General features: G+C 44.1%; 1 protein-coding gene across 9 annotated transcripts in view; it reads right to left on the reverse strand.

The window, feature by feature from the left end:
• Positions 1–432: 432 nt before the first annotated feature.
• Positions 433–27,772, reverse strand: part of Adarb1 (adenosine deaminase RNA specific B1) — a 125,637-nt gene continuing 98,297 nt past the window's right edge. For all 9 annotated transcript variants that reach the window (XM_057794395.1, XM_057794393.1, XM_057794397.1 and 6 more), the window contains 4 exons: positions 27,326–27,494; positions 16,361–16,542; positions 5,882–6,060; positions 433–5,001 (listed from right to left, as the gene is read on the reverse strand). In XM_057794395.1, the coding sequence (XP_057650378.1) occupies positions 4,822–5,001; positions 5,882–6,060; positions 16,361–16,542; positions 27,326–27,494 (710 nt within the window). In that variant the 3' untranslated portion in view covers positions 433–4,821. The remainder of the gene's footprint in view (positions 5,002–5,881; positions 6,061–16,360; positions 16,543–27,325; positions 27,495–27,772) is intronic.

Below are 27,772 nucleotides of genomic sequence, written 5' to 3' on the forward strand. Positions count from 1 at the left end.
GGAGAGGAGGGCATGAAAGGAGTAGAAGCAGCTGGCATTTCCTAGGTCACACAGGTTAACAATTGTTTGCCCCCATTTTTGGCTTCCCTGTTTTCAGCCTGAGATAAACAATCAAAAGCAAACGTGTTTAACTGAGTAAGTCAAACTCTCAGCTGAATTGGTTTTACTACCTGACCAGTTCCAAAACAGAGAAGCAGGTCATGCATGTTTCTAATTGTGCTGCTTTTAAAAGACAGATGGGCACTGGGCAGTGGTGGTGCACGCCTTTAATCCCAGCACTTAGGAGGCAGAGGCAAGTGGATCTCAGCATGTTTGAGGCCAGCCTGGTGTACAGAGCGAATTCCAGGACAGGCTCCAAAGCTACAGAGAAACCCTGTCTTGTAAAAACCAAAAGAAACGAAGGAAGGAAGGAAGATACGTGGTACATATGACTCTTTAAAACACTTTTACATTTATTTTATATTTAATTGTAGAAATACCAACCAAATAAGTGTTCTCAACAGAAAACTAAAATCAAAGCCATTCCAAACTCCACCATAGCCACAGTGCCTTCCTTGGAGACTTATCTATAGGCTCCTTTACACAATACATGCACATTCCCTTCAAGACTACGCTTTTGACAGTCTTGTAGCCAACTCTCCCTGAATCATGAACGTTCTTCCTTTCCACAGCATCCTGTATACTGGAGCAGAGCCAAAATGTCCCCAGGAAGACAGAGCAGCCAGGAGCAAGGATCTGAGGGAGTCTCAAGGTGGATACACACACTGAGCACTTGGTGCAATGTACAGGAAACAACCAGACACACTCGAGACCCACAGCTCTCAGGCGGCAGCTATCCATACCTTTCAAATTATGATCAAGAGGTTTTGATTCTAGACCCACCAATGGAGGCAAGACCAAAGTAAAAAGGACAGTCTCCACAAGTCATAGTGAAATGTCTTAGTCTTTATTGAGAACATCTCAGTCCTTTGTCTACATGTGACAACATCTCATGCTCAGTTCCGGCTGGGCTCGGTGTGAGAGGAAGCTCATGCAGGCTGTAACATGTGGTATATACATAAATATACATACAGAGAACACTGAGGATTGTATCTTAGCAACATGTTTCTTGGCTGAATTACATTCATGTAAAGTGTCCAGATTCTAAAATCAAATTAAAAGTATATAACTCAAAGCCTGGAAAAGCAAACAGCTTTCAGGGGCTTATCCCATTAACATTCCACAAACTGTGCTTTTAACCTACTGTGTTCCATTCAGAAGAATGGCCCATCAGTTCCTTATGTACCATCAGCTCCTGCTGTGGCTACAATTAAGTGCTTCTGAGGCTGGGCACTTGTCATACAAACAGCAAACACAAAGTACAGGCACTACCACAGAGACATGAAAATTTCCCCAGGAACGGAAGGAAAAGTGCACTGAGGGGCCAGTCACGATTGATCAGACCTATGTGACTAATCTGCTCATTCCCCAATGTCACATGAACTCAGCAGCCCCAGTGGGGAGCAGTTCACAGCTGCAGATGCGGTGTCAACACCTCCTCAGCCTTGGGGAGACTGTCACAGGCTAGATATGCCAAGAGACAAGGACGCAAACAAGCTGTACACACTGAACACGCACACTCTGTCCTTCCCACAATATGAAGGAATCTTCAGAGAGGTTTCCTAATTTTGAGAACTTACAGATGTGAATTTCAGCTCATTTTCTTTCTCTTTCTGGATCAAAGTTACGACTGGACAGAGCTGACATTTCCAGAGTAAAATATTTTGGAAGTGACAAGTTGCTCCTGCATTGTGTGTATTTACTCTTAGCATGGGGTAATATGCAGCTTACCCGACATTCCTGACCCTCTGCTGGCTGCCCACCCTTGGTGCACCTGTCTGAAACTAAAGGGGAGACATGAGTTTAGAAAACAAGTAACTACAGCCTGGGTAAGATGAGCTGGGGATAAAAGAAATAGAGAGCAATGCCTTATGAGATGATGGCTTGCACACAAACTTATTTTTAATTATTAAAAAAAACCCTTCAATATAGGAAGAATGGTCAAAGACTCAGATTCAAAGCTGTAGTTCTTTGGTGTCCCTTGTTGGGAGAGGTGCTTCCTCCTGATATGATTAATGGGTCAGGGTTAATGGTATGGACACCACAGCCACCCTGCCTTGATCTAAGTGGAGAGCCCTGGCCCTACGCAAACATGCTAGCCTACCTGAGACTCCCTCGTGATAATGACCTCCTAGTGCGTGGCTACAGCCCTGTCAAAGCTGGGCCTGAATAGTCCTGAGGGATACTGCTTTGTGGAATTAATACTTCAGGTTTAGCAAAGTACACAGAAGAGAGAACCTCCTGACCTTTACCTGCTGAAGTATCCAAAAAATTTGCATCATGTTCTTGGTGTGTCAAGCTTTCTGCTGAGTGTGTGATGTCTAGGTCCTGGACATGGACTATCATCACGGTGTCACCCACGGTGACCTTCAGGAAGGGGCTCAAAGAGCTAAGTATCTTAAATGAGCACTTCTGTGTCCTTTCTCTCTGTCACAGACGGGCTGTTTGAGCTGCCCTAACCTAGGAGCAGGGGTAGGCGATGCATGCCCCATGCTGCCTCCTTCTCACCACAGCCCTCCAGGCTGCCTTCCTCCCTCCTTCCAGGGCCTAGGTCAGGTCTATGCAGGACAGGCCTCTGTGGTTTCAGGTGTTCTGTGTGCTATAACATCCGCTTCCTGGTTGGGCACCCTTGTTACGTGACATGGAAAGTCAGATGTAATGCAAGGTTTTTAGTGTATATGGGATATACTTTTGCTGCACTTTAAAACCCAATGTACTTAAAAACAAACAGAAAAACCCAATTAAGTCCCTCTCCCCACCTCCACTAGAAAAAATACAATTTAAAACAAGAGTAAGAGCACACCAACATGGTGTTTTTCTTTCTGGAAAGTGCAGGAGCCTGTGGGGAAGGTGCTGATACTCTGACAATATGGGACCCTTTCCCTAAGGAACCCCAGTGCATTTTACCCAAACAAGGCCCTGCCATGGCACAAAGGGCTCTGTGATCCTGACTGGGAGAGCTCACCCTCGTCAGGAGGGCAGGTGGTGAGTTGGAGATGTCTGTGATATCACATGTCACTAGAGAGTTCTGGTAGGACATTCACGCCATGAGGATCAAGTCCCACAGGATGAGAACCATGTGAGATACCCACAAGGACACAGACAGGGCTCCTGGCATGGGGACACAAGTAGGTCCCGTGTAAGCAACAACACACATTCTCTTGAGGTCTGCTGGGAAACTGGTGGAACCGACTGTGGCTATGCTTTTGTTCTGGTTTTTCTCAGTGTGTCAAGGACACAAACACCAGGGTGAACAGCGCAGAGCCATACAGCTGTCAGTGCTCTGGATGCAGCTGCAGTGGATGTGTGCTGAGGGATGAGTCTGAATCTTCTCTGCTCATGCCCTGAGGATCTTCAGAGCAACCTGCTGGACCAGGCTGGCACATTGAGCTGACAGCCACAGCCCTTCCTCTCTCTACTCCTCCCTAATCCTGAGTGGAAGCAACAAGGCACCTGGGGCAAGTCTGAGCACAGGAGGTCCAGGCAGTCCACTCCAGGGCCCTGGGGGCCACCCTGTGCCTAAAGGGTGCTGAGAAGCATTTTGGGGCTTAGCCTCAAGATGCCAATAGCACCCAGGCCTGCCTGTCGAGACACCAATATCTGGTCTGCAGCGTTCCGGCCTCATACTGTCTCACCAGCTTCAACCTGAATGTTTTATAAACACGTGTCTGATAAAGCTAGAAGGAATAACAATACTATGCCCTACCTGGCATGCTCCAAGAATGGTACCTGCTTAAAGAACTTTTTCCATTCTGTGAAGCTTTCTGAATAGTCAGTGGTTCCGACCCACCAGATCCCAAGGAAGGAGCAGAAGGCAGGCTGTGTGCTCTGTGTGCATAGCAGCCCTACTGAGTGCTTCTAGGTCCCCAAATCTACATGGTTTAAACCCCCAAATGATGACCAGCCAATACAGGCTATGGACATATTTGATCATCAGTTATTTAGAAGCAAATCGAGTTCTCCATGATTTGAGCCTAACCAGGGGCATGGTAGTTTCTAGAGGCAGCCAATCCTAGGTCATGACTCTGCAGGACACAGCATCCCTGCTGCAGGGCCAGTATGTGCCAGGGTCACACCATATCATGCTGGGTCACCCCAAGAGAGCTGTTAAAACCTACTGTGAGGACCTAACTGTGAAGGACCTACGGAGAGGAGCGGCCATGCACAGATGGGTGCATGGTGGTTCTCTCCCTACCTCTATATTCTCGTGCTCTTCCACATAGAAACGATTTTTTTTTTGCAATTAAAATAATGTGGCATAAAAGTGACCTGACATAATTACTTCTTATTTTATAAATCTCATTCCTAGCTCTGAATAAATTATTTATTCAAGAATCTCACACAAAGTAATTTCTATTTTCCTATACTTAGGAAGCCCTACTCAGTAGAACTCAATGTCTAATGTAAACTGAGATATAAAGCGGTCACTGGGTAGCTCAGGAGGGGAAATGTGTGGTAAGGGGTGGTGATGGGCCCCTATGCCCCCCCCCATGCACCTCCACTGTGCACCTGATTCCCATTCACATGTGAGGTGCCCGGTACCTGACGTCCCCATGCTGCCCTGTGGGGTGAGAGCTGCTGGGGACGGTGCTTGATGTCCAGTGGTTCCCCCAGACTCCCCATGCCCTCCCTAAAGTGCACACCTGTCCCGGTTCGGATGCAAGGCTCTGGGGGATGACTCGGCACTGCAGCCTCGCACACTGTGCTTGACACCCGCCTGGCTCAGGGAGTGAGAGAGAACTGGTCCTGCTCTGTGGGCTTCTCCACCCAGGCGCCCAGCCCCGCCTTGATGAAGGCAGTGAACAGACGTGCCTTGGCAGCCTGGTACTCCTTCGCTGCCAGCTTGGACTCGTGGTATGTAGTGGGCTTAGTGATCTTGGTGCGCAGCAGGTGGGGGGGAACCTGTAGAAGGATACATGCACATGTAAAGCAACCACTGGAACAGCAACAAAAGAGAGAGAAACCTAGGGTAATGTCAAAAAAATGATGCTCAGGACTGTGTTGGTTCGTGAAAAAGCAAACAGAAGAAGGTGCTCTCCAGAACAGAAGAGTACCCTCGAGAGGCCAGCCTAACACTCAGTTCCATCTCTAAGCAGTGGCTTGCAGGCTAGACAGATGGCTGCAGAACCTGTGCTTCTGGAAAATCCCAGGGCACAGTTCCACCTGTCTCCTGTAACTATTAAAAAGAACACCTAGGTGATGCAGGCCTTGCCACATGGCAGAGACAGGAGGTGTCCTGCAGAGCCCTTGGGTTACCATGACAGCATTTGTCTTTCCCCATGAGGATAGGAGAGCCTGTCTGAGCCCTACACCACTGCTCTAAGCTGGCCTCATTGTAAGAAAACACCACATCCCTGACTTAAACAAGAACAAATGTTATCCTGCCTTATTAGCTTAAGTTTTACTTGGGGAAAAGGGCTCTGAAGCTAAATTAAGTTTCTGACCCTTGATGAAGGGAAAAGAAGCCAGCATGGCAGTGCTCAGTGATTTCCCTTCCTTTCCGTGATTCCAGCACAGGGGCGCCAGCAGTCTCCTCCCTCGTGCCAGGACAGAGCTAAGACTCTGTAGAAGTAAGGGAGGAATCTGCCTTTGAGGCAGCTCTCAGGCTTGTGGAACCAGGGCCATACTTTTAAGCTAACAACAATCTGAAGAAATAGTTTTCAAATGATCTTGTTAGGAAGTTGCAATGACGACATGATGATGAAAACCAGGAGGGATGGAAGGAATGGAGACGGACACGCTGGGGGAGGTAGGCCGACACCCAGTGAGGGCGCCTCAGTACCTTGCCGTGTACACGCATCCAGCGACAGTACAACGCGTGCTTACACAGGCGGGATGGGCGGCCTAACTCGTCCTTCCCTGTTGTGGCATTGATGATCTCTATGGCAGAGTCGCCCACTGTCCAGTTGACACTGAAGTTGGGGGCCTTCCCAGGCTGCCGTGCCTCTGCATTGCTGATGCCTGGAAGAGAGCAGACACAGAAGTGATATGAAACCCTTGTTTCCTACCAGGAAGAAGCGGGTGGCCAGCACAGCACACAGTTCAAAGCTCAGGATGTATATCATACCAGGACAAAGCACATGACTGCCACGAGGAGGAGGCTAAGCCTCCCAGTGTGCAGCTGTTTCTTGGTGGCCCAAAAAAAACAGGGCTAAGAAGTCAGAACTGATACATAACTATATACTCGTCTGTGAAGGATAGGACTACAGTCTGACAGATTCCTGAATTCACAGGATTTCCTACCAAGTTTTGGCTCTCCCTGGGGACCAAGAGAGCTAGAAACCTAGCAAAGGACAGCTGGGCAAGCGGCCTCAAGTTCTACAAAGTGGCATCAGCGGGGCTGCTCAAAGACAGCCTATAGCCTTGCCACTAAAGTGCCATGCACCAGGCCACGCAGCCTCACAGCACGGCACTCCAGGTGTGTGGAAGCCTAGTACTTGGCAAGTAAGCACAGGTGCATTCTCGTACGTAAGTTATTTCACTGTAACTAACCACAGCTTGCTTTGAAGAGTGAAAGGTTTTACAAAGATATCTGGCCGGGTGGTGGTGGCACATGCTTTTATTCCCGGCACTTGGGAGACAGAGGCAGGAGGCTCTCTGTGAGTACATGGGTAGTCTGGTCTACAGAGTGAGTTCCAGGGCTACATGGAGAAAAACTGTCTTGGAAAAAAAAAAAAAAAAAAGAAAAGAAAAAAGAAAGAAAGGAAAGAGAAGTATCTGGCTAAGGAAACTTACGCTGTGCCTTAAGATACAGGACATGTGGATGCTATGGCCCTCTTACAGCCAGAGTTCCTGGGAGAGAACAGCACAGGAACAGAAGTTCTGCAGAGTATCCCTGAGCAGGAAGACTCACCACAGCATGCTTGTTATTCAAAACTAAAGGCTTCTGAGAGGAACCAAGGGAAAGGTACCTGGCAAGTATATATAAGACAGAGACAAAGCCCTGGACCAAACTTCTAAAAAGGAATCAGTGTCTGAGAAAAAAGTATCTATGATGGACTTTATCACAGAATTCAGAGTGCAGAAAAAATACCAGTGAACCACTGGGCATGATGAGAGAAGCTACTGAGAATAAAATAAAACACACACACACACACACACACACACACGTGGGGGAGGAGATAGATAACATGAAAGAACCAAACCTATGTCTAACTAGAATTCCTGAAAGAGATGGGACACAGAAAAAAATATGTGAAGAAACAAGAATAAAAACTTTCCACATTCTATGGAACCAACAAACTACAGAACTAAGACATTCAGCAACCCCCAAGCATAAGGAGTATGAAGAAACTACATCAAAGCGTATCACAGTAAACTGCTCAACATCAGCAGAGAGTAAGAAGTCTTAAGCACAGTCAGGGAAGACAGAGGAGCCAAGATGGGCTGGGCGATGCAGATAAGAAGACAGGGCAATGGCCTTAGAGTTCTAAAGAAGCACAAAGCCCCTACCATCCCAGAAAGATGCACGAGCTCAGCAAAATCTATTTTTAAAGATGAAAGCAAAATACACTTTCAGACATACTGACGCTGAATAGTTAATTCATCTTCAGGAGACTCTTAAAAGGAAGGTAAGAAAGTCCTTCAGTCAAAGGGGAAGATGATAGCCAAGTAGGAATCCAGACCCACACAAAGGAAAACAGGGAGGAGGAAGGGGGAAGGGGGAGAGACTCTTTTATCATTTAAATACCTTTAAAAGATAATAGAATTTTGAAGTGAAAGTAATAACGTGGAATTTTTAGCACACAAAAAATTAAAATGTGGCCGGGCGATGGTGGCGCACGCCTTTAATCCCAGCACTCGGGAGGCAGAGGCAGGTGGATCTCTGTGAGTTCGAGACCAGCCTGGTCTACAGAGCTAGTTCCAGGACAGGCTCCAAAGCCACAGAGAAACCCTGTCTCGAAAAACAAAACAAAACAAAACAAAACAAAACAAAACAAAAAAAAAAAACAAAAAATTAAAATGTGATAATACCACAAAGGCTGGGGGAAGAGAAATGGGAGCATCTATTGTAAGAGTCAGGGCGATGACACTGTGTGTGAAGTGGGGTAGTATCACTTGAAGGCAGACTGTGGTACATTAAGGATATATATTATAAACCCTTTAAAATTATTAAATCTACAAAAAAAGTAACAGCTAAAAATGTAGAAGGGAGCTAAAATATAATCAAACACAATTAATACCACGGTGAGAAAAAAATGGAAAGGGGTAACAAAGAACATTTGGATCAAATAGAAAATAAGGAGCAAAACTGACAAAGTTAATAATTATCATAATAAAAATAAATGGTTTAAACACCCCAGTGAAAAGGAAGAGATTATCATGTTTAAAATAAAAAGATATTTAAAAGATATATATGCTATCACTAATCAGAGGAAGGCTGAGGTCACAAAGCAGATTGCAGAACAAAGGACATTTCCAGAGATAAAGGTCATCTTACAATGATAAAGGAGATTGATAAAGAGAAGTCAAAAATCCTAAACTTCTATGCATTTATCACAGAGCTGAAAAAATACATGAAGTACACACTTAAATTAGGAGAAACAGTAAAGAGAGAGTCAACACCCTCTCATGAACTGGCAGGTCAAGTAGATCAGTTAGGGCAAGAAAGATGAAAAAGTTACTCAGCTTGGTCAAGCTGACCTTGATAGATCATTCCACCTAAAAACAACCAAGATGTACTTTTTTTCTGGTTCTCACAGAGAGATTTTAAAAATATATTTATGCAGGGTGGTGGTGCTGCAAACCTTTAATCCCAGCACTCAGGAAGCTGATCTCTGAGTTTGAGGCCAGCCAGGTCTACAGAGCAAAGTTCCAGGATAGTCAGGGCTACCCAAAGAAACCCTGTCTGAAAAAAAAAAACAAAAAACAGTATGTATATATTTATTTTGTATACACATGTACAGAACAGAACAGACAGGTGGCGGCCAGAGGATAGCCTGTGGCAAATGGATCCTTTCCTTCTACCATGTGTACCTAGGGGATCCAACACAGGTTATTGAGCTGGACAGGAATTGTCTATAACCACTGAGCAATCTCACCAGCCCAATACAGAACATTATTGCAATGGAAAAAAAGTCTTAATAAATTTAAAAGGGCCTCGATTATAAAATGAAAGTCCATTTGAAACTGTAACACAGACATTTTTGCAAACCCTTCTAATATTCTGATAATAATAAACAGCACACTTGCAAATAACCTATAGACAAGGAGTTCTGAAATAAGTGAAAACACAACATAATGACATTTATAAATGCTTTAAGAGCAGTAAAAGACAATGATCTCTGACAGCATCTTGAAGAACTAGAGAAAGAGTAAGTAACACACTGTGTGCACAAAAAGATGAAAATAATGAAGAAACAGAAGTAATTAAAATACAAAACAGGAAATAATAGGAGAAAATCAATGAAAGCAGAGATTATGTTTTTAGAGATGATCTAAAGAATTGCTACTAGTTAGCACAAACCACTGTCTCGGTTTCTACTACTTTGATGGAACACCATGACCACAGCAGTTTGGGGAGGCAAGAGTTTATCTGGCTTATACTTCCACATCACTGTTCATTATGGAAGGAAGTCAGGACAGGAACTCAAGTAGAGCAGGATCCTGGAGGCAGGAGCTGATGCAGAGGCCATGGAGGGTGCTGCTTACTGACTTACTCCCCTGGCTTACTCAGCCTTCTTTCTTAGAGAACCCAGGATGGCTCACCCACAATGGGCTGGGCCTTACCCATTAATCACTAATTAAGGAAATGCCCTGCAGGCTTACCTACAGTCTATTCTATGGAGGTATTTTCTTAAGTGAAGCTTCCTTTTCCCTGAGGACTCTAACTTGTGTCAAGTTGACATAAAACTAGTAGTCAGTACAATCACCGATATGATGGACACAATGCCACTAGCGATGCCACAGAGATTAGAGTGGTAAGAATAGCAGGGAAACATTTACACGCACATTTCACAATCAGATGAAATGCACAAATTTCTTAAAGATACAAACCACCAAGCTTACTCAAAGACAACTAGTAAAAAATAGACACTTAATTTGTAATTTCCTGTGACTAGAGAAATGGCTCCGTTCAGTGTGTTGGGACTACTGGCTACTCTTCAAAAATATCTATGGCAGCACATAACTGTCTGTAACTTCAGTCCAGGGGATCCAACACCCTCACACTGACATACATGCAGGCAAAACACCAAAGCACATAAAATAAAAATAAATACATCATTAATTTGTAATTTCCTTATGAAGAAACCTCCATAAAAAGGCTTTACTATGAATTCAACCAAACATTTAAGGAAACATTAATATGAACCCTAAACAAATGTGAAAAGAATTTGGAGAGACCTGCATCTCAACTCATTTTATGACTGAGAAAGATATTGAAAGAAAACTATGGCTGGGTGGTGGTGGTGCACACTTTTAATCCCAGCACTACAGAGGCAGAGGCAGATGGATCTCTGTGAGTTTGATGCCAGCCTGGTCTACAGAGCGAGTTCTACTACAGTCAGAGCTGTTACAGAGAAGAGAACTACTGCAGTCTTGCAGCTCAGTGTGGTAATGTACCCCAATGTTGTAATGTAATCCCAGCACTCAGGAGGCTGAGGCAGGAGGATCAAGAGTTCTAGGTCAGGCTGAGCTTAACACAGTAAGACATAGTAAGAAAGTAAGGGTGTAAGATAGAAAAGCAAAGGAGAGTTGACCTTACTGCTGTCTAGAACTTTTCAAAACATGGAGTTTGGTCACATACATGACTACCCACAAAAAAGGCGATGTTAGACATCACAAGAATGGGCGCTGCTCAGAAGGAAAGTACCACAGATGTTACCAGGTACAACTGGTTCTGTGTTACCAGCAGCTGTCCGCACTGCTGCATGCGCGAGCAGGGTTCTTGCCGAGAAGTATGTGTGCTGAGCCTGCCCAGCATTTTAACAGCTAAGACAGCCCCTGACATGTGTGAAGGGGCATGCTCAAGGCTGCAGCCGTGACAGACAACTCAGCATCTTGGGCTACTTCCTGAGTCCTATCACTTCCTCTGAGTTTCTCAGTTTCTCACAGGGATCCTTGCTTCTGATTCACCTTAGGATCAGCAACCCTTTCCTCCTGGCTTTGCTGCTCAGCTATCCAACTGCTGAATGGAAAATACCAAGACAGTTCCTTTTCTGAAGGGAGGAGGAACGAATGTCCACTTAGCTGCGATTTGTGGGAATCTCTGACCATAACGAAACTGGATGTTTCTATACAAATGGTTGTTTGGATTGTATCATCTTCCTTTTTAACTGCATTACTTTTGTGTGACAGAACCAGAATGAAGGCCCATTGCTGAGTGAATTCTAGGCATTAGCTCTGCAACATTCTACATTGACCCTAAATAGCCAATTAACTAAGAAGTAAAACTCTAAAAGTGCAAACACTCCCTTATATTCTAAGCTAAGTAAATTGCCATCTTTAACAAAAGCAGAGCAAATAAGGCAAAAAGAAAATAGCTAGCCCAAGGTTCCAATCTAACTACATGCTTTATCTGAGCAGAAGGCTCGAAATGGTCACATGAGTACATTTCAAGTCTCCAGGGCTGACACATCATGAGGACGGACACCCATGAGCAACTTACCTCTCTGGGGCTGCAAAGTGAGAACTAGGGTAATGAGTTGATCATAGGCCACTGTGCAGAAACCAATAAAAACAGGAATGAGTTGGCTGGTAATGAGAGTCCCCAGTTGTTGTAAATTAAGTGTGCTAAATAAGAACTTTTAACACAAAACTGGAGAGAAACTGTGAATTGGCCTAATAATGGATTCAACAAAAGAATCAGGAGAGCTGGCACTGACTTTTTCTTATTATCAAATCAAAGGCAAATTCTAATAGGTCCCTCACATGATAGGGTAATAAGAAATAAATTCTACATACAATTATCAATACAGATACTTATGATTTCTATCAGTTCATGTTTTAGAAATTATTATCAGTCCTTATTAGTATATTAAGGGAAATGCACTTGTGTTTGGTTTAAAAGAAAATGGCTCCCAAAGGGAGTGGCACTATTAGGAAGTGTGGCTTTGTTGAAGTGGGTGTAATCTTGTTGGAGAAAGTGTGTCAGGTGGAGGTGGGCTTTGAGGCCTCCTGTATGTCTCAAACCACTTCCTGCTGCATATAAGTCAATATGTAGGACACTGTGCTCTTTCTACCTGCATACCAACATGTGGTACCATGATGATAATGAACTAAACCGCCAAAACTGTAATCCACTCAATTAAGTATTTTTCCTTTATAAGAGTTGCCATGGTCATGGTGTCTTTTCACAGCAATAAAAACCCTAAGACAGCCCTAGTCTTTATTCTGCAAATAAGAAATTGAACACCCAATCCCTTCCCTCTCGGAACTGAAGCAAAGGACTTTACACGGAAGACAAGTGCTCTATAACTGAGCTACTTCTTTAGCCCCAAGGCATGAGTTTTAAAAGTGATGCTATGTAGATGGTACCTGTTCATGATGGCCTAGAGAGCCACCAGACATTGGAGGAAGGGAGCCTCTGAAGCTGTGTCCACTGACAATCGATTACTTAAGCTGGAAGTCGTGTAGCTGTGGACTGTTACTCTTACTTTCTTTACAGAAAGTGGCTTGGTTGCTGCTTGTGAACCCCCTAGGATGAGCAGCCACTGCTCTCCTGCAAGGAGGAGTACAGCTTCCCCAAGGCCTGGCAGTACTACTGTCTCCCCGGAGCTCCCTCACACACAGGCTACACTCCTAGAACTCACCTGCCCATGACCCCTTGTTTGTTCATTCTTGTGACTTATCGTCCTTAAAACCAGCATTAAGGGAGCCCAGTCCACCCCCATACCATCACAGCAGTCTGTCTGTCACCCAGGCCCTAGAGCACTCATGTAGGCACAATTATTGCCACTGGACTTCCCTTTTGTATCTCAATGACCCTTGGATAATGGTCTTGGTTAGTAGATCAACTAACCTATTAGACGAGAGCTGACACCCAACTGCCCTGAAATATGCAAGTGCTGGATATGCAGCTAACCAGGAGCTGCTGAGAAGGCTAGAGAGGCTTCTGTCTCCATCACTGTGAAGTGAGGCCAGAGAGATGGCTCAGGAGGTAAAGTGCTTGTCCCACAAACAGGATAAGGACCTGAGTTCAGATTCTTAGCATTCGTATAAAAAGTTAAGTGTGGCTGCACATGCCTGCAATACAAACCATCACTTGTAGTATGTGTGGCTTCATGTCAAAGCCAATGCATCAGCAAATTCTCAATGATATACTTTCATGGAGAAAAATTAATTCTTATTTCAAATGTGGCAGCATTAAAAATGAGCAAAACAAAACAAAACAAAAAGAAGAAGAAGAAAAAGAAGCAGCAGCTTGGTGCCAGACTTTTTACCTTGATTTGTGCATTTTTAGGTCACCTTGTCTTGGTGAGTTTAATCATTTTGTGTTGTGTGTGTGTTGATTTCTGTTGCACCCAAAAGACATGACAATTCACATGGTACAATGGCCTTCATTCTCACAGAGAAAACTGGAGGAGGCAAGGCCTCCAAACACAACACCAACTATAACAAACAAAGGTACTTTACACCACATCTGCTCAGCTCAGAAAGGGGCTGACAGAAATCAGCTGATGTCCCAAATCTCCCTTTGTTTAATCACTTGTTAGATGTGAGATAACATCCTAGAGAATTGAGAAGGCTCTGCTATGATAGGTATTTCAAGAGTGTGACCTCACAAATTAAAGATGATATCAAGTTCTCTGTTTTTGTTTCTGGCACCCACTATGGTATCTGTTTCCATCTTTAACCCTTCAGGGATCCGACTTTGCTATGAACTGTGGAACAGGAGTATTTACCTGCCCTCTATCAGTCCCTGGATCACCTGACTTCAGGCATCCTAATCTGAAGGTGTCCTTACAAAGCAGCAGCAGCAGCAGCAGCAGCAGCAGCAGCAGCAGCAGCAGCAGCAGCAGCAGCAGCAGCAGCACACTGCTATTTCAAAAGTAAAACATCTCCAAAAGCTTGCACCTTGCAAGGACCCTGGTGCTGTCCAGTGGCTCAGTCGTGAGTCATGCCCACTTCCTGAGCCTGGACAGTACCCCTGTACTTCTCATCCAGAAGGACCAGAAAAGGTACCTGGTCCATCCCAATCACTGGACAAAAGAAGAAACCGAGGCACACAGGTTATCAACAAGGCAGAGTCAATAAATAGAGGGTTATGACCCAGACTCTCTTTGCCATCTGCAGTTGGCCTTGCTCAGCTGAATTGTAGGTGTGGTCTTTGAGAAGGTAGGTAGGCCAAGGGCAGGGATGGCAAAAATGAAGGTTTCTGAGAGGCCTTGGGGAGTATAGGTGAATACAGAGAGGAGAAGGTAAACAACATTTTCTTTTACATACTTTGTACTCTCAAAAAAAAAATAGGGAATACATTAGTAACTTTATATTCTATCTAATAGCTATTTGCCACATATATATGTATCTATGTGTATATATATGTATATACAGCCACCTGAATTTCCTATACATAAAACACATCTGATTTTTATGAATGAGGTCCATCTATCTGCTCAGCTCTCTTGGGGCATCTGTGTGGCCTGTCTCTCACATTCACACTCCATGAATGAATGTAAGACGGTGACAACGAGAGCTGAGCACTCACCCTGCTTTGAATCTGGCTGGACTGTGTTTTCGTACACTTGTACAGAAGCTTGTACTTAGTATTCTGAGGCCAAGGGGGTGAGGTCATTGGGCATACACCCTCATGAGGGACTAACGTTCTCACAGGAAGGACCTGGCCAGTTCCTGGAGAGCAAGGTTTATAAACAGGGATCCTGGTCCTTACCTTGCTTTCTTATCATGGGTTTGTTTCTTTGTTCTCTGTCCGTCTCTCAAATTTGTGGGGAGGGGGGAAGAAGGGGAGGAGAGGTTGCACCCTGATTGTGTTGTGTGCCTGTGGAGGCCAAAAGAAGTATCGGGCCTATTGGAGCTGAAGTTATAGGACATAGTGAGCCACCATGTGGGTGCTGGGAACTGACCTGGGTGCTCTTAACTGCTGAGCCATCTCTCCAGTCCCACCATGGGCTCTACACGCATTTCTCTCTCTCTCTCTCTCTCTCTCTCTCTCTCTCTCTCTCTCTCTCTCTCTCTCTCTCGATGTCTTCCTATGTCACACGAGCTAGACACTGAACAAATGAGGCCCCCTGATCTTGGACTTCCAGTCTTCAAAACTGTGAGCTAAACGAGCATCTCCATAAACTAGCTATGCTCTAAACACTTGCTACAGCAACAGCTAAGAAGGTAATCTTCCTCCAAATGTATCACTGAAAATTTCCTGACTCATGAGAAATTCATGCAATAACAATACTCAAAACAATATTTCAAGTTCAACCTAACCATCAGGTTTTATGAGTAAAAAAAAAATTAAGGAAAAATAGCTAGGGAGCTGCAATATTTGATTTCAGATAACTTTCATTCCCTGATTAATTCATATGCTCTAACAGACATGCTATCAAATAAAAGTCCACACTGCTTTCTTGTAGTTAAAGACATGCTAGTAGCCAGGCACTAGGCAGAGAACACATGCATCCCAAAAGAAGCATTTATTTTTTTATTTTTTTTTTTTAGTTTAGGATATGGTTTTAGTTTTGAGCTTATAGAAGTAAGTAAAATGTTATTTTTCAAAAGAGTAAAAATACCTTAACTGTGTCCTTTTAAATAAAGGTGGCTTAGAAGTTAGGACCTTTGAATTCAAAAGCTCCTGTTCACTCTACTGTTAGCCACTGACACTCTAAAAAAGAAAAGAAACCAATAATAAAGGTGTAAAGGGCAGGAGAAGGCACCAGTGAAAGACAGGCATGTGTGGTCGGCATAGCTGCCACACCTACCACAGTTCAGAGGAAGCAGGTGGGCTGGGTGAGGATGAATGGTTGCCAAGGCCCAGCCTGGTTGGTCTCAGGAAGACTGCCTAAGTATTTGCCACTGGGGCAGGAATGAATACAAAGTACACGAGAAAGCACAGAGGTGTCAGGCTCCTGCAACTTCTCTAGTGAATACCGAGGTTTGCAACTGTGGAAAGGCATTTATCTTGTAGAAAGATTGCCTTAAAAGGCCCTGGAGACCAGGTCAAGAGGCAAGAGACAAGGTCTTGTTCCCCTTTTAATGGCTTTGCTGCTGCCTGGCAGCCATATGCTGGCTCCAGGTGGGGTGATGTGTAGGACCTAGCTACTGTGAGCTCAGGGCACTGAGGTGTGAGAGGTGACGCAAGGGTACTTGCCGCTGAGCAGGGGTTTGTTGAGGGTGTAGAGTGGCGGCAGGTCCTCTATGTTGGAGATCCGCTGGTACATAGCCCTGGAGAGGTGGTCTCCATGGTACAGGCTGCCCAAGATGATGCTGGAGAAGTAGATGGGCTCTACGAAAATGCTGAGCAGGGACCCCTGGATGCCCACCACGTTCCAGCTGCAGGGAGAAAAAAAGCACATCTCAGTAGACACAGGTATGGCATCACATACAGACAAAGCTTGGAGATACACGAGCTAATGCTGGAGGGATTGTAAAAGGTGAAGACCATGGCAGTGGAAACTGTTGACTTAGCAGCTCAATTAAAAATTATCTTACACAGTGAAATAACTTTGAACCGTAGTCTTAGAGTTTCTATTGCTGTGATAAAATGCTACAACTAAAAGCAGCTTGTGGAGGAAAGGGTTTATTTCATCGTATAACTCTTAGTCAATCACATTCCATTACTGAAGTAATTCAGGACAGGAACTCAAGGCAGGACCTGGAGGCAGGAGCTGAAGCATTAGTCATGGAGAGATGCTGCTTACTGGCTTGCTTCTAATAGCTTGCTCAGTCTGCTTTCTTTTTTGTTTTTTGAGACATAGTTTCTCTATGTAACAGCCCTGGCTCTCCTGGAACTTGCTTTGTAGACCCGGCTGTCCTGGAACTCATAGAGATTGCCTACCTGTGCTTCCTGAGTACTGGGATTAAAGACTTGCAACACCACGCTCTGCTCAGCCTGCTTTTTTACACCATCTAAGGCCACCTGTCCAGAAGTGACACCACCCCCTTTGGACTGGAACCTTCTACATCAATCATTAATCAAAACAATTCTCTATGACTTGCCTACAGGTCAATCTTACGGTGGTATTTCCTCAAATAAGATTCCCTCTTTCCAGCTATGTGTAGGTTTGTATCAAGTTGATAAAAACTAACTAGCATAGCTATTATGTTTTCCCATGACAACACACTTTCTGAAGGTTATTTCTTAAAAGATATTAAGAAGTCAAATGTTTCTTGTGAAAAACCTGAGAGAAATTTCTCAAGAGCAAATATATATAATTTTCCTTCTTCTAATAAAATGGTTGCTCAATTAGGGAACAAGGTGTTCTGATCCAGGGCTGCATGTGGAGTTCCCCAGAGCCAGCTCCTCAGAGGATGGTGCTCTGGGTGGGAGTGGAGGTGTGACAACTATGGTGTACGCCCTGGAAACAGAGATGGTGACAATGAGCTGGCAGTAACCACACCACCCATTGACATCTGCAGCGGCTACACTCGGACACACCACCGGCTTACTATGTGTCTGCTCTCTTCATCCCACAGACAAGAAAAGCTGAGAACCTGGAAACCACTGCATACCAAGCAACTTGCGAGTGTGTCATGTGTGGGTAGCACTAAGCAGATGGGAGAGGACAAGAGAGGACACAGACGAGGTGCTGAACAATACAGCAGCAGAAGGCAAACAAGACTCAGGAACTGAGGTACAACCAACGTGAGGCAAAGTACAGGCTTCTCTAAGAAAAGGAGTAACAGAGGCTACCCACATAAGAGGAGGGAGGTACCAACTCAAGGCTCCTGGAGCTGATCCTGAAGCTGAGTCCCAAAGAGAGGGGATGCAGAAAGATGGCATACTCCAGTCTCTGAGACAACGGGCAGGCCAGGCCAGAGGGTAGGGTTGATCCGAGTGGCCAGGAGCCACTAAGGGAAAGAGTGAGACTTGAGGCATGGAAGTAACTTAATCCCATTGACACAGGTGTCTAGAGAGATACTGCCTAGCATTGCATTTAGGAAGTAAGTCATCAGTACAGGGAAGGGACTTACCGAAAGAGGGCCCCTGAGGCACATGTGTCAGAAGAAGGAGTCCACGTAAGTGGCAGTGAGACTGGGAAATGGGCCAAATGCTACAAACCTCAGCAGATGTGGGAAGAGGAGAACTCCTGACTGCAGGAGGGCTAAGGCTCACCCTTACCCTAGACCTACTGTCACTGGATGGGCACTGTACACCCAGGGGACACCTGCTGCACTTTAGCCTCTGACCTGCATGGGAGTAAGTAAAAGGCAGGTGGGTGCTTTCTGGGTCACAGCATGTGCGTCAAGCTTTAGCCACCAGCCTCCAGCTGCTCAGGGCTGTTAGGTCTCAAACTTGGGACACAGGGCTAACAGATGCCTATAACATATCAAAGCAGGCACTAGCATCCCTCCGTCCCTACTTATCCCTACTTGTTATAGAGTCCCCTTGGCTAGCATACCTTGCCCACTACCTTAAACCTTCTCCAGCCCAAGGACTGGGCTGGGTTGCCCATCCCTCAGCTGCTCTTCCCTATATAACAGCCATTTTGGCTACATGGTTCATTTTTGGCCTTCTTCTTTGGCCTCTTGCCCGTTTGGTTACTTTTCCTGGTCCCCTTCTCCTCTCTCCTCACCCCCCTCCTCACGGTGGCTCCATTCAGTTGGCCCATCACGTTCAGTCTGGTCCCTTCCAGATGCCTTTGACTGTGCTCTCCCTCATGTCTATATGTCTACGATAAACCTTCTCCTCCACCAAACCTATGAGCAGTCAGGGCCTCCTTTTGTTTCTTTTTTTCATTCAATGCCGCACTAGCATTACCTTTATCTCTCCCTTTCTGTCGCAGCTTTAAGAACGGGTCTAGGCTTTCAACCCTGCACCTTGCATGGGCAGCACAGTGCAGCTGACCCTGTTGGCAGAGGTGTGGATGAGCCAGCCCAATGCTGTGAACATGAGAGCTGTCCCCTTTACACATTTGCCTTACAGCAGCATGTCCCCAGCCCCAACTCTGTCAACGCCTGAAGTAGGTGGGAGAGCTGGCCCTGAAGTCCCAAGATTAGGAGGGCTGCCCCGTCCCTTATTGGCTGCAGCTGGAGAGTGGCCCTGCTCCTCCCCTGGGCAACACAGTATAGCTGGCCCTGAAGGTATAGGTATGGAAGAACTGACCCTGAGGATGCAAAAGCCAGAAATCGGGCTCACCCTTTGCTCACTGCTACAAGGAGTGAACTAGCCAGGGCAATGCTGAAGAATCCACCCTGGTAGCAAGACAGGGGAGGATTGGAGGACTGACCAACCAACCCTGCAACTACCCAGGCCCAGAACCAGGGTTATGTGTTGATCCACACCAACATCTACCCATCTGCTGGAGCATGGGGCGGCGGCAGTCCTTGTGAATCCTGGGCTGCAGGATCTCCACAACACAAGGCAATGGGATGTCCAGGAAGAGTCCCAGTGAGAGCTCAGCATCAACGGTGTAGCAGAGACCAGGGGCCTTGAACTAGACCAACAATTCTTTTTAATAAACGCTTACATGTAAAAACATATGGATAAAAGGGTTTACTGTGTGACTTACTGTATCACACTATAACTTCCATGACAAGATTTTCCCTTTCTTCCTTTCTCTTTCTCTTTTTTCCCTTAAATTTTATTTTGGGGTAGGGAGGAAGATGGGTGGGATCATGAGGCATGATGTGAAAGATACAAAGAACAAATAAAAAGTGAATTAAAAATAAAAAGAATAGATCTAGGCTCTGACTTCTAGCTTACACCATAGCTAGACCAGAGTCAAATGATACCACTCTTGCCTTGCCTTTGTGCCCTCTCCTGAAGGAAACAAGAGGTCTGTTTCTCTCTCCCTGCAGCAGCTGGCACAGTCCTAGGAAGACAATGACTGATCTAGTCCACTCCCTTCCAGGAACCCCCTAACAGGTCCCCAGAAATTAGCACTTGTCCAACAGGCCAGTTCTCTCTTACCAGCTTCCCTAGAGCCCCCGAAGCTCCTGGCTTCCCTGCTGCAGTGTAGAGGACTGGGCACATGTGTACCACCCACTGAGCTCCCTCACCAGCACTTCATGTAACATATACTTCTAGTCTCTGTGACCTCTCTCTGCCCCCACAAAGAAGGTCAATATGCTGAATGGACAACCTGTAATTCCTAGGACGCATTCTTTCTACCCTCTAAGAAGGAAATTAAAACAGTCTTCCCATCCTTAGAGAACATCTGAAATGAATCAGCTCTGGAAGCCCAAGGGCTCCTTTCTGATGCAGATGAGAAGCCTGCTGATTTAGACGACTTAAGCAGAACTCAGTCCCCTGGGCAGTGATGCTGTGATCTTGCAGAAGCCAGCATCTGTTAGGACTCATTAGTTCTGAGCACACTTCCTAGGAGATCCCAGGAGCTTCTAGAGCTCCAAGACACTGGGTAGAAAACAGCTCTTAGCCAGCTCTACTCAAAGAGCCTCACAGAGAATAGCTATGCCCACTTTTCTGGACCACAGACCACCATGCAAGGACATCACAGATACAGCAAAATTCGATGAAGCAAAGTCAAGTAACCGTCACACGCACTGCAACCATACACCTAGAGACCTGCCCAGTTTCCATGCCCACCTAGGGCAGGGCACTAGATGAGAAACTTTTCTGCTCAGGTCCCAGAAATGAAACCCATTTGTCACTAGAAGATTGTGGGTACCCCTGCCTCCTGGCCTAAGGCCTGTCCTTCTGGGTTCAGGCCTGAGGCTTTTTTGTTTTTGTTTTCTTCAGGTTATTCTTTGAGGATGGGCTAAACAGTGTAATCATCTGATCTCTCCCCCTGAATCTACTGTAGAGCCTGACCTGGCCCTAAGCATACCAAAAACAGTGACCAGAAGATATACAACAAGAGTATACATTGACCCAACCATGACTCCACAGCCCTTGCTCAGACAAGCAGCCTGTTCAGGACAGCAGTTTGCTCAGTGGGTCCCCTTCTCTGCTTCCATGCCACAATTAACCTTCAGAGAAAGCCACCTCTGCTCTTCGAAATAACCCTGCCCACAGTGTGGCTCTTCCAGGAGCTTCTGATGCTTCTGTAGAAGGCCCTTTCCCTGTACATAAAGCAGCCCTTGCTTACCTACCACCTGTTTTGAGCAAAGGAACGAGCCAAAAAAGCCTTTTCTCTGTACTTGGATCTGTCTTTTCTTGCGTACTCGGGCAGCAGAGGCCACAGACGTAGCAGTCCCAGGAAGATTCGCAGGCTTCTTCAGAGTCTTGCAACCCCTCTGGGGCTGCCCTTACTGTTGGATTTTCTTGGAGACTCTAAGATGTTGGAGATGCCAAAGCCAAGGAAAGCTGTCAAGAAAAGCTGCTAACAGGGAATGGAAAGAGCCCAAGAGAAAGAAGTGTATTGTAGCCAACAAAGCTGAAAGGAGTTGGAGATCTGAAGAGTGTTTTGATATCAGACATGGAGAGGCAGAATTTGGAATTTGCCCAGATGATTTTCAGCCCTAATTTGGTCCAGTATTTCCTCACTATGCTACCTTCCCTACATTTTGGAATAGTAATGTATATCCTGTGCCATTATATGTTGGAAATATGTGGTCTGCTTATTGATTTTGATTTTACAGAGGATTACAATGAAGAGATTTTATGATCTCAGAAGAAACTTTGAACATTAGACTTTAAAATAAGTTTGAGACTATCATAGACTATGGGAACTTTGAAAGTTGGATTGAATGCATTTTTTGCAATATATGGCTACCAGGCTTTGGGGGCCAGGAACTGGAATGTGGTAGTTTGGGGAAAAGAAAAACAAAAGGGAGTGGCACTATTAGAAGGTATGGCCTTGTAGGAGTAAGTGTGTCACTGTGTGGGTAGACACTGAGGTCTCAAGCTACACACAGTGTGGCACTCAGTTCACTTTCTGTTGCCTGTGGATCAAGATGTAGGATTTTCAGCTCCTTCTTCAGAACCATGTCTGCCTGCATGCTGCTATTTCCCACCATGATGATAATGGACTAAACCTCTGAAAATGTCAGTCACCCCAATTAAACATTTTTCTTAAAAGAGTTGTAGTGGCCATGGTGTCTTTTCATAATAGAAACCCTAACTAAGACAGGCAGTGATGGGGTAGAACTAGAGTTTAAAAGCTATTGATTAGGATCCAATTCTATTGGCAGACACCAAAGGACCAAGAATTCAGAAAAACCAGAACTTATTAGGAAGAACTTTCTTGTACAAAGCCAAAATACAAAGGCTGGAAGTACCTTTATAAATACTCAAGCCCAACAAAGCAAATAAATAAAAGGTAGCAAAAATAAAAAGAGAAGCATGGACCAAAGACTAACAATAAATTTCTAGAACACAATCTTAAAGAAATACAGATCATGAATGCCCTGACAAATAATTTAAAGTACCTGACATATGAATGTCTTCTGAGCTAAAAGAGAACACAGGCACTCAACACTATGAAAAGACTGCATGAACAAACGAGATTATCAACACCGAGGGAGCTACATCAATACACGAGACATTCTGAACATGAAGAAAGCAACTGAACTGAAAAACCTGGCTGTGGGATCAATGGGAGAAAGAGCCAGTAAACTTAAAGACAGGCCATCAAATTCATCAGTAGAGAAGAGAAGAAAAAAATACAAAGAATATAAATGAAGAAAGGCTGTGGGACTTATGAATACCAGTAAGCAGAACAACATGTAAGTCCTGGGGATTCCAAGAGAGAAAGAGAAAGGCAATGAGAGTTTATGTGAAGAAACACTGCTTGAAACAAGGAAAGAAAAAGACCACACAGATTCAAAGGCAAAGAACTGAAATGAGCATAAATACAAGGAAAATGACAGTGAGCATATATATTATACTTAAGAATATATATATATATATATATATATATATTTTTTTTTTTTTAAGACAATCTTAAAAAACAGTGGGGGAAAGTCAGTGCTCATATAAAGGGAGTATATCAGTTTTTCAATAAAAACATTATGAACTAGAAAGGAGTGGGAAGACGTATCTTCAAGTGTCCTTCATAAATGAAGGTGAATCATGACTTTCTTGGGGATTACCAGTGGGCAGAGTTCATCATTTCTAGACCTTAGAAGAAACACAAGTACAGACAGGAATCCTTCAAACTGAAGTATCACAACAGTAGACAGCAATAGAAGGCTGGATAAACATGTGAGACTCTCCTGCAGAGGTAGTCACATGCACAAATATAGTAACGTTAGTGGCTGAAGAGATAGCTCAGCAGTTAAGAGCACTTGCTCAGAGGACCAGGGTTCCTAGCACTCACATCAGGTGGCCCAAAACCTCCTGCAACTCCTGCTCCAAGAAATCCAATGCCCTTTCTCCAGCTTCTGCCCTCATGTTTATGTCATTCACTCATATAGACACACACACACATACTTATTATGTATACAATATTCTGTCTGTGTGTGTATGCCTGAAGGCCAGAAGAGGACACCAGACCTCATTACAGATGGTTGTGAGCCACCATGTGGTTGCTGGGAATTGAACTCAGGACCTTTGAAAGAGCAGGCAATGCTCTTAACCTCTGAGCCATCTCTCCAGCCCCCACACATACTCATAAATAAAAATAAATCTTTAAAAGTTAACTATTATAGTTTTTTTTTTTATTTTAAAGACAGAGTCTCATTGTGCAGTTCAACTGACTTGAACACAGGATTTTCCTGCTCCAGCCTTCTGAGTGCTGAGACTGGATACGAACTACCATACCTGGCTTGTAATTTTGATGAACTGAATTTAAATAAATTATGACTACAGATCTATGTAAGTGGGCATAAAACATACAAAGACAATCTGTGTGTGATATTGACAAGTGTGGAGGTAGAAAGAAGAGTTTTCATATATATTTGAAATTATATCATTATCAGTTTAAAATAGAATGCTATAATTTTAGGATGTTTTTATGCTATCAGGGATAAAGAAATGACTCAGCATTTAAGAGGAGGTTCTTCCTGAAAACCTGAGCATCCAGACATCAGCAGACTCATGATTGCTCGTAACTCCAGTTCCAGTGGTATTCAGTACCTAACTGTCACACACACCTGCACAGCCCCCCACCATACACATGGAAATAATTTCTTTTAAAAAATCTAAAAAAATAAATCATAGTCACAAAGGAAGTTCTTTAGAAAATATACAAGAAGAAATGACTCCTATGAGGACATTTTAGAAGAAAGGCGGTAAGAGAGTAGATCAGGGAGACATAAAACTATATGCCACACAGAAATAATAAGGTGAGCTTTCCCTACCAAGGTTAGTGGGCTAATCTCCCAGCCGAAGGACAAGACTGACAAATGGATTAATCACTTAATAGGGCGGATTACATATTAGGAAATTGACCAGCCCTGAGGACATATATGCTGAAAGTGAAGAGATGACACAAGGTATTTCATGTAAAAGATGGCCAAATGAGTAGAGATCATCAGACAACAGCAAGATGGAAACAACAGATGTAGAACACTGTAGACCCTTGGATCTATCAGAAACATAGAACACTCCACTGTAAGAACTGCATGCTACACATGCTTCCCAAGTGCACCTGGAATATTCTCCAAGGCAGACCATGCATCAGTCTCAAAACAAATCTTATAAAATTCAAGAAAATTAAATCATACAAGTAACTTTCCACTCACAATAGAGTAAAACTATAAATGTAAAATATGAAAATTTAAAAATTAAATATACAGAAACCAAATGTCATAGTCTGCAGGCATCAACAAACCAAAGTTATAAAGGGACTTAATGCATGAAAATAAAAATGAAACATACAAAAGCAATGGGATACAGCAAATTCCTATGACATCTCCAGGAAGCCCGGAAAGCGAAAACAATGTAGGGGAAAAAAAAGAATAAGGTTGAAGGGTCCTGTTTTCTGATTTAAAAATGGTATAAAAGTGATAGTAAGCAAAACACTGTGATACTGGCAGACAAACATATAGTACAACAGAACAGAAGGGGCAGTCCACAGATAAGCCTTCATGTACTTAGTCATGATCTCCAGAAGGCGACAAGGCCACTCAATGGCAAGGATCCAAAGAAGATCCTGAATTACCTCAAAGGTTTAAGGATGACAGGAATAACAATAATGAAAGGATCTCTCCAAATCAAGAAGAAAAGGGCAGGACTGGAGAGCTGGCTCAGCAGTGGACCTAGGTTTAGGTCCCAGCACTCACACGATGGCTCACAACCACCTGTAACTTTAACATCCTCTTTCAGCCTATGTAGGCACAAAGCATGCACTTGGTTCACATACATACATGCAGACACACATGCATACAAATAAGATAAAATAATCTTTAAAAGAAGAATTAGAAAAGGCTTCAAATGAAAGCAACTTAAAAACAAGTGGGTAAAGGATATAAATATGCAATTCAAGGATGATAAAAATGAGTTAGTGGTTTACAGCTACTGAAGAAATGCTCCATGTCCCCACTAGTGAGAGGAGGGATGCAAACTAAGTCCCAAGATGTCTGCTTACGAAATGTGGTGGAAGCAAATATGTGACTACATGGTGTCAGTTGATGTGTCAGCAACCCGACACCCTTTGTGATGTTTAGACTCCTAGTCTAAAATCCCAGAGGCTCTAGCACAGTTTTTGTTGTGAGCTTCCAGGAGTTAGGGGTGCAGGGAGAAGGTAGCCAAAGTAAATCCCAGTGTCCATCATGATGGGAGTATCTCATGACTATGTCAGAAAACTTGTAAAATTCAGAAATAATGATTTACATAAAGAAAGTCATATAGTTGAATGAAATGAGAAACAAAATGAGACTTGAGAGTATTACCCCATCTCAATAGTTAACAACACATAAACACAGACTTAAATGCTGACACACGCAGCACTGAGTAGGTCTCAAAGGACAGATATGTGTGTGTGCGCATAGACACAAAGACAAACAGACATACACACATGCACACAGGGTTGGGGGGAGCACCTGAAGGGCAGACTGGAAAGACACATAAAGAGCAAACATGCTACAGAAGGCACAGGTAGCATACCACTAAAGCCTTGCAGAGTTTAGAGCATATGGTTTTGGAGTTTTCACTTAGGTATGCTCAATCGGTAAAGTCTACAGAAATATTTCAAAACTCAAAACCTTCAAAATCTCAAACACTCCTGGTCCTCTGGATTGTTTCTTTTCTTCTCTTTGCCTGCATCAGTGCTTGGGGAGAATGGTCCAAGACATATGTATGATTAATCCAGTTCTGAGTCTTACAGCTCCCCTATGACATCCACTTTAGAGAAAATCAATACAAAGGGCTCAAAGCAGGAGAAAAGATGAGTGGTTCATAAGTGATGACTAGGTTCTATGTCACACTGCAAGATGTGCCTCCCTAAGCCTCCCTAAGCCTCGTAAAGACATATGGTTGGGTGTATGACCCATCTGAAGTAAAGAGGAGAAAAAGACATACATGCACTATGTCTAGGTTTAAACCTTCTGGGTGGCCAGTCCAGAACTGCTTACCCTGGTGTCACAGGGGTGTGTTCTGTAGAGAGAGGTTTAATTTTATATGCATCTGTACTTTTGAATGGCTCCCTTTCCATCACCTGACCAAAGAGATCATTCACTGAAACATAAAAACAGAATGGCCACTGGAACTTGTACTGGCATCTGAAGAAACGATTTCTAAAATCTGACCTGGATCTAAGCTCGCAAGAGAAGCTGTTCCCCAGGCACGTGGCAGGTTAACAAGAGCAGCTTGTTCATGGAGCACTAGCCTTGGCCTGGGATGGCTCGCATTGTTCTAACTGGTAAAGATCAATTGCCATAAGGTTAACTGATGGGCACAGCAACCATGGACACCGTGTTCCCTGCTGACAAGGAAATGCTTGAGTGTTTTCCTCTGGGAGCAAATTGTGTCAAATTTCATAGCCTGTAGAATGCCCAACATAACCAGCTTAACCCTGACACCTATGTCAAAGAAGACTTAGTAAAAGAGAAGACAAATGTTCTGAAACAAGTGGTGTGGGGAAATTGGGGTGCCCTGCGCCATGGTCTCCCTTGTCCCCTCCAGGCAGTCCTAGAAAAGCACCTGTATAGAACCTTGGTCTTTAGAGAACTCTTGGAGCACCTGAGCAGGGAACTGGGTTAAAATCCAAATGATTTTGAAATTAGGAAAGGCTAATAAGAATCACATGTGCATGGTGAGGGGCAGGCTTACCGTGCTATCTTGTCACTGCAGGACATGGTGAGCAGCCGTTCCCCCTGCAGCACCCCATCCCAGGTCTGGATGCTAGCGTTTGATCGCACAGGGATTGTTCCTTCACCAGACTCTATTTTTGTCCGTAGCTGTCCCCTTGCTTTGCGATTCGGATGTCTATCAGCTGGTTCTAAATGGAAGAGAGGGTTCAAAACCCACAAGTAATAAAACAGCTAACTTAACTGAAAAGCACATCTAATGTACTAAAATTTAAAGTATAATTTATGGATATTTATGCAAACATTTATTCAAGCCATACAAAATATACATTCCAGTAAATATGTAAATTGAACTGAAAAGACACAATACAGACTAAATTATGAACATGGAAAAACGTGGTTTACATTTTCATTGAGATGATTTCTATAACGAGTGGAAACAAATGGAGAAAAAGGCTAAGATTTGCTA

Source organism: Chionomys nivalis, chromosome 19 (genome assembly GCF_950005125.1).
Source record: "Chionomys nivalis chromosome 19, mChiNiv1.1, whole genome shotgun sequence".
In the NCBI taxonomy this organism is placed as follows: domain Eukaryota; kingdom Metazoa; phylum Chordata; class Mammalia; order Rodentia; family Cricetidae; genus Chionomys; species Chionomys nivalis.